Source organism: Lactuca serriola, chromosome 5, assembly GCF_051521515.1.
Source record: "Lactuca serriola cultivar US96UC23 chromosome 5, Lser_US96UC23_V15, whole genome shotgun sequence".
Classification (NCBI taxonomy): domain Eukaryota; kingdom Viridiplantae; phylum Streptophyta; class Magnoliopsida; order Asterales; family Asteraceae; genus Lactuca; species Lactuca serriola.
In genome coordinates, this window is record NC_136412.1 from 236,823,156 (window position 1) to 236,831,175 (window position 8,020).

Below are 8,020 nucleotides of genomic sequence, written 5' to 3' on the forward strand. Positions count from 1 at the left end.
GATTGATGCTTCCTCGTACTAACCATCAAACGAGAAAAGTCGGAAATTCCTTTCAAACTAGTGAAGTGCTCATCTTTGATGCAAGAGTGATAAAATATCTCAAGTTATCCTTCAAGGTCTATCATACCTGAATCATCAAAGTCATACTTGTATAACTTACCCAACTTCAACAACTTTGATTTGACAAATTGTGCAAATGAATCACAAGGGCTCAAAGCACCCATGTATTCTAGTAAGTGGGTGCTTGTTTCACTAAATTGATCTTAATATTTTGTAAGTTGCATATCTATCACCGTGTTGAAGATTTCAACCTCAAAATGAAATTTATTAGTCTTTGTAGTCTTTCGGTTTCTCACACCAATATACAACTCTTCCATATCTAAAGTATCAATTTTGTGTGTTTAACAAAAAGAGGATACTTTTGGCAAAATGCTAGCAAACCTTATGTTTCTAAAAGATTGTGATGCCTCCATTGTCCCTCTAGCCATCGAAGCCACTTCTAAAACGTCTAGATCGTTTCTTTGATTTTGCTTTGACAATGTACTCGTGAGGCGTAAAATGTCATACATCATATGTAAGTAAAACACAAACTTATATGATTTAAAATATGCTAAGATTTTGGATGCTTGTTGACGGTTTGCGAATGACCCTCCCTCCTCTTTCAAAAAATCTAAAACTACAAGAATATCCACAAACAACTTCATCAAACTTGTAAGTGTGTTGAAATATGAAATTTGCTCAAAAAAGTCACTAACACCATCATGCTTCTTTGCTACATCCACAACCACTAATTAAAGTTGGTGTGCAAAACAATGTACATTAAAAGCTGTGTCATTCTTTTGTAATATCAAAGCTTTCAAACCATTGAATTCCCATCGCATATTGCTAGCCCCATCATAACCTTGTCCTCTTATCTATTAAAACAATTGTATATATATATATATATATATATATATATATATATATATATATATATATATATAATAGCACATAAACCAAATTAAATTAAATTGAAATAACAAAAAAGTGAAGAATAAATTACCTAACTAAAACTCAACCTAATACTTGTAAGTACTTCATTTATGGCATTTTTTGTGTCAAAAATGATGTATCCTTCATGTGCACCAGTCCAATGAATATTTCCTTCACAAAGCTTAGAGAATCGACATATCGCAAAACAATCACTAGATTCATCAACCAATAAAGCAAATACATCTTGACCGATCTCTTCGCGAATACTTAGAAGTACTTGTGCAAAACATTGCACAAGTTCTTTTTGAATTTTAGGGGAAATCAGTTGCATGTTTTTAGGATCATTTTCTAAAGTATTGTTGAATATATCTTCACTAGTCTCTCAAATGGCTTTTAATACTTCAATGTAAAGCCCTCCATTTTCCGAGTTAACCGACTCGTCATGACCACGAAACGGTGAACCAATTTTCAATAAAAGCCTAACAACAATAATAGAAATATGTAATCGAGCTTTATATTTATGGTCCTCCACTTCAGTTTGTCTCCTCAAGACTACATTAATAGCTTGTTTTTTCCTCATTAAAAATTCACACATTTCTTTTGCTTTGTTATGAAAACTATCAACACCACCTACATGAGTCCGAAATGCATCTTTTTTATTCCAAGTATCAAAACCATGGGAAACAAATGCATCTCTCCCTCCTCTTTGATTCATGACGACTCCCCATATATAACAATATAAACAATATGCTCTATTTGTAAATCTATAACCTATTTTCTTTTTTGGAAACTTATATGCCCTTATTTGACAAGGTCCTTGAAGCAAATATGTTCTTCTTACATCGTCTCTTATATTTGATTTGTAACTTGTAATATTTGGCATATCCACTAGGTCCTTTGGAAGGTCTTTAAAGTAACATTATCTTTAGGTTTATTAGAGCATGGTGTTTGTTGACTTGCATTAGAAACTGAAGATATGATTGATTGGTGATTGGTGTTTGTGGAGTTGTATTAGAATTAGAAACGGAAGGGATTGATTGATTGGTGATTGGTATTTGGGAACATTCTTCATCACTTTCATTAGGATTAGGTCTTTGTCTTTTGGTAAAAAAAAAACCACTTAGTTTAACCTATAAAAAAATAACAATTACACCTAATCAAACAATAATTTCAATAAAACATAGAAATTTCACATCAAACAATAAATTCAATAAAACATAGAAATTTCATCTAATCAAACAATAAATTCAATAAAACATAGAAATCTCATCTAATCAAACAACAATTCAATAAAAACATAGCAATATAACCTAAGCAAACAATAACTTCAATAAAACATATCAATTTCACCCAAGTCAATCAATAACTTCAAAAAAAAAACATATCAATTTCAAATACTTGCTTCATTCTAGGGCTTGATGAAGTCGATTTTGTTAATCAAGAAAGTAGAATTTTCCGCTTTACTCTTTTAGCTTTGTACCAACTGTCATGGTGTCGATCGCTCGTTGCCTCGTTCAAGGGGGAAGAACATCAAAAACACAAAGTGTCGAAGTCACGAACGATTGGAATGAAGGTCGAAGGAAGTCAGGAACAACTTGTGTGTTTTCGTTTCCTTTTCTTCTAGCCAATAAAACAAATTAGTTCATTATAGGCTTGCACAAAAAAACCGGTTCAGGATCCGAACCGGTCACTGAACCGGTAAACCGGTTCACCATGAACCGGTCAACTATGAACCGAACCGATTCAAGAACCGAACCACCGGTTTAAACCTATTCGAGATTTTAGACATTGAAACCGGTTTAGAACCGGTTTAATAACCATGAGCCGGTTTAGAACCGGTAGTCAAACCGATTTAGAACCGATTGAACCGGTGTAACCGGTTTAGATAGGTTCGAGTATAATAATGACGGAATTGGTTTGAACCGAACCGGTTTAAGGATGAACCGGTTTTACTATTCATGAATCAGAACCGAACCCTGAACCAGTTTGATTTGAAAAAAAAAAACCGTTTGCTCACCCCTAGTTCATTAGGATTGAGCTATTTTTTTACAAGCAATTAGAATTGGGCTATTTTGCCCAATTAATGCTTTATTTGGGGCTTTGGGCTATTAGACAATAATAGATTAAAATATTTGGCTCCTTTGTTGCTAATTATATGTTGTATGCTTATAATTGGATTTTTTTTTTTCGTTTGGTAATTCCCGATAGAGTGACACATTTTTCTTATGTAGTTGCACAAAATATTTTTAATAGTTGCGCGATTTTTTTACGTAGTGACACAAAAAGTAAAAAAAATTAAAAAATCTGAAAATTTTCCACTACGTGCGCAAAAGTTAAGTGTTGTCGGTGCCACACGAGGCACTTAGTGCCCCACGCCTAGTCCGAGTTTTAATTTTCAAATTTTTTTTAGAAATAGATTTAAATGTATGTTTAACATTTATATGAACTAAAATATGCATTGCATTTAAAACTCATACATTAGTTGAAATTATTCAATAAACGAACAATAACACAAGAAACATATTTTGTCCATTTATTTCATCACAAAACTATTCTCGAAAAACTTAGAGCCATGGTGAGTTGTATATGGGCGTGGCCACGGTTTTAATTTGAAGATAGTGGTCAAGAGCCTCCAATCCTTGTTCTCTACCAAACCCACTCATTTTATAGCCTCCATGAGGTGCATCCCTATCGAGTGCTAAGTAACAGTTGATCCACACTGCACCCGCTCTAAGTGATCTCGAAACCGTGTTTGCAACATCAATATTCTTCGTCATTACACCTGACGCAAGTCCGTATTTTGTCGCATTTGCTCTCTTTATCACTTCTTCCGCAGTCCTGTTCATATTCCAGTAAGTTATATATAATTAAAGTGTTTCGTTTTTGGCAGAATACAGAAAGAATTGCTTAATAGAGAAAATAATTGAACACAAGAAAAACAAGGCCGTACTTGAATTTGAGGATCGAGATAACGGGGCCGAATATTTCTTCCTTTGCAATGGTCATTTCGTCCTGTAAAACCAAATAGGAAAATGTATTAGTAAACATATGATGTAAGTTATTAAATTTTGAGTTTGTTGAATTTTAAAAAGTTTAGAAAAAAATTTAGACATACCGTAACGTTTGTGAATAGAGTTGGCTCGATGTAGAAACCTTTGGTTCCGAATGGCTTACCGCCAGTCACCACGGTTGCACCTTCTTTCTTTCCTTGCTCGATCAACGAAAGTACTTTCTCATATTGTTGTTTATTGTTCTGTAAGAATAACATTGCATAAATACATGTGACATGAATATTAATTTTCTAACAACCCTTAAGTTGGCTCACAGTAAAACAGAGGTAAATACTAGGTGGCTGACATAAGAGCTCACTACATACACACAGACACAAGGAGTCCAATCCACATTGAAACTGAAACTAACTGCGATTGCTAAGAATCGAACCGTCACATATTTCTACCAAAATACCACCCTGAAACATTTGTTATACCTGTGGTCCATGACGAGTGGCAAGATCAAAAGGATCTCCGGTGGCCCAATGCTTCACCATTACTTCCAATTTCTTGACGAAAGCATCATGGACTCCTTCTTGTACAAAAACACGAGACCCTGACACGCACATTTCACCCTGTATGTACAAAAAAAAAAGTTAGAACCTAAATAGATGGTCCCTACGAATATATTTTTTAATATGCATAGTTGAGGGACTAATTATGTCATTTATGTATAATCTATAGGTATACTTATACTTTGTAGTACATAGGACACAATGAAAAAGGTGGAAAATTGTACTTTGTTGGTAAGATTTCCGAAAGTGGCAAACTCTGCGGCTTTATCGAGATCAGCATCATCGAAAATAATGATGGGATTTTTTCCTCCCAATTCAAGGGACACCGGTTTCAGATTGCTTGTTGCTGCAGCTTGCATTACCAAACGACCAACTTCTGTAGATCCAGTAAAAGTAACCTGGAATTTTTACATAAGGTTAAAATGTGTGTAACCTATCAAAATATTTACCTTTTTTTTTTGTAAATTTAAAAAAAATTACCGCATCAATGTCCATATGAGAGCTAACGGCTGCTCCCGCGGTTTTTCCATACCCATTAACAACGTTAATTACACCATCAGGAATTCCGGCCTATGCGTCAAGAAATAAGACAAATGAAATATAATTAAATTAAATTAATTAATATATACAAAAAATTCTATCGAATCCAAATCATATCTAAGGATAAATTATTTGAGGAATGCAATCAAAGATTCATTATATAGATTTGTTAGGTGAATTGAATTGAATTTTATTTTGTAAACATGTGATTCATCCGTTAAAACTGGTTCATGAACAAAGTAGGTGGGATTTTTTTTTCAGTATTAAATGGTTTATTATTTTTTCTTAATGAAATTGTTTTATTTGTATATTGAATACTTAAATATTATCAATCAAAACAAAATGTCTAGATACAAATGTGATAATGTTGACTCACTTGTAGAAACAAGTGTTGATTTTGACTATATTTATATTCAAGTTATATCCACTAGGTTATATAAGTTAAAATTTAAAAGAAACGGATCTTTAAAATGTATTTAAATATTTGCAACTTGCAAAATCGCTTTATTAAAAAAAACAAATTACTATTTTAAAATATAATGCTTTTTTATTTTAATTAATGTATATTAAATATTTATAGAACTTTTAAAAATTAATATCTTATTTTGCATGTCAGCGGCCCATCTTCACTTAACAACAACTTGTTTCCACTTCGTTACCTAACAGCTAACATCCAATCCTTGCATAATAATAGCGTATTTTTTATTTTTAAAGCTTTAATAAATACATGTAGTTATATCTCCAAAAAAAAAATGTCTTCTTTTATTTATTCGTTTAGTAGAAAAATCCCCAAACTTTTTTTTTAATCAAAACATCAACAATTTAATATGACACAACAGTAATTACAATCAATGAAAATAGTAATAGAAAGTAAAGTTCAATTATTTTTTAAATAACATGCTTAAAACATCATTACCCCTATAAAATTATGTAATGCATGTTAATTCACGTTGCTAAAATTCTAGAGATTTTTTCAGTTTTTAAATAAACAATAAAAAAAATAAAAACACTCGAATAAAAATAAACACATCGATTCGTGGTTTCGCTCAAAATCGAATAAAATCAAACTATTAAAAAGATTAATAATTGCAATAAAATCCAAACGTACCAATTTCGATAAGTGGGCAAAAAAGAGAACCGTAAGCGGCGTTTGCTCAGCCGGCTTGACCACCATGGTGCAACCGGCGGCTAACGCCGGAGCGACCTTTGTGGCGAACATGTACGCCGGACCATTCCAAGGAATGATATGCCCGACTACTCCGATGGGTTCACGTAATGTGTAAGCTTGAATACTACTCGACATTTTCAGAGTCGCTCCACGGATTTTATCGGCTGCTCCGGCGAAGTAACGGAATGTTTCCGATGAAATCGGGACTTCAAAGTATCTCACAGGGCCAAAAAGTTTTCCACCATCGATCACTTCCAAAGTGGCTAATTCATCAGCGTTTTCATCGATGATGTCTGCAAATTTCAACAGGATCTTTCTTCGTGCCTGAAGGGATTGAAGGGATTCGGTGTTGGAAAACCCTTTCAATGGTGTAATTTGGGATGATGAGATTTGGAAAATCGAGAAAACGTACCTCGCCGGACATTCGAGGCCATGGTCCGTTGTCGAAAGCTTCACGCGCCGCCTTGACAGCCAAATCAACGTCTTCCTCTCTTCCTTCGGCAACTGTTGCTAATACTTCCTCTGTTGCTGGATCTATCGTCTCAAATGTGTTTCCTAAAGTTTTTGAGGAAAATTAAGCTGATTAACTACGAATTCAACTACTATAATCGAACAGAACGCAGAAGAATCTAGAAAAATGTGTAGAAATCGAATATAAACAAGTCAGATCACTTATGAATTCTACTAAACCATAGATTATATCGTTACAAAATATTGGTTATGTTTACGACGTGATTTCTGTTTTAAATTTAAGTAGCTCGACTTGTATTACATCGCTATCTGTGAATTTATAACCGATATTTTGAAATCTAGAACCAAACAGAGCTCAGCAGAATCAGGAGAATGTTTACAGAGATGGAAAAGAGAATTAAAGGAAACCTGAAATGGAATCAACAAATTCGCCATTGATGAAGAGCTTGGTGAACTTGATCTCACGTTTAGCAGACTTGCCATTTGAACTCATCTTTCTTTCTTTGTGTTTTTGGTAGAAAAGGAATACAACGCCGGAATTGTTATTCCCAAAACTGGAACAAGGGTATTTATAGGCCAACAGTGGAGTGCTGCAATTGAGGTTAGGGGGCGAGTTCTGACTTTCATTATTGGGGTCCGCCGTCATCAATCGTATCCTGGTAGGTATATTATGGTCGCATGATTAAAATATGAAAGCCGTTTATATAACACTCATCACACTATTTTAATTTTGTTATATCATTGTAATTTCTTTTTTTTTTACCCTATAAAAACGTTGTGTCGTATTATATCTTACTAAATTTTTTGTTTATTTTTTTATTTTCCTTTTTCTAATTGAATAAAATCTAACTATATAAAATCAATAAAAATTAAAAAGAAAATATTGCATTGATCAAAAACAAAATACAAACTACATTAGAAACATAAATAAATAAAAAATACTTGACACATCGATTACCTGTTTACTGGTTTCCTGAGAATACAAGTGATTTTGTAAAGTGTCAACAATTAAGTTTGTGAGTTCATAACAGTTTTGTATGAGAAAAATCGGTAACTTTTCCTTGTAAAATGATAGAGTGCGCTTTAAGAAAATCCAATATTTTCTTTAAAAGTGAACTGTAAGTCTTAAACCCAAAGACAAAAAATATGAGAAGTGTTGTAGTGGAAAATAGTATTATGAAGTTTTATCTTTATATAAAACTAATTTAATGTATGTTAACCCCGTAAACCAAATGTATTATTAATATCCCATGTGAATTATTATAATTGTGCTTGCGACTAGTGGAGTGCTACGACGTTCTTCA

General features: G+C 33.1%; 1 protein-coding gene across 1 annotated transcript; it reads right to left on the reverse strand.

The window, feature by feature from the left end:
- Window positions 1–3,408: 3,408 nt before the first annotated feature.
- On the reverse strand, window positions 3,409–7,397 carry LOC145053767 (aldehyde dehydrogenase 1). Its single transcript, XM_079001863.1, has 9 exons — window positions 7,125–7,397; window positions 6,658–6,800; window positions 6,186–6,569; window positions 5,018–5,107; window positions 4,762–4,935; window positions 4,460–4,597; window positions 4,088–4,225; window positions 3,923–3,984; window positions 3,409–3,810 (listed from the first exon to the last, which is right to left on the reverse strand). Exons 1-9 carry the CDS (start codon window positions 7,360–7,362, stop codon window positions 3,537–3,539), a joined length of 1,641 nt encoding a protein of 546 aa, XP_078857989.1. The 5' UTR covers window positions 7,363–7,397; the 3' UTR covers window positions 3,409–3,536.
- Between the last annotated feature and the right edge of the window lie 623 nt (window positions 7,398–8,020).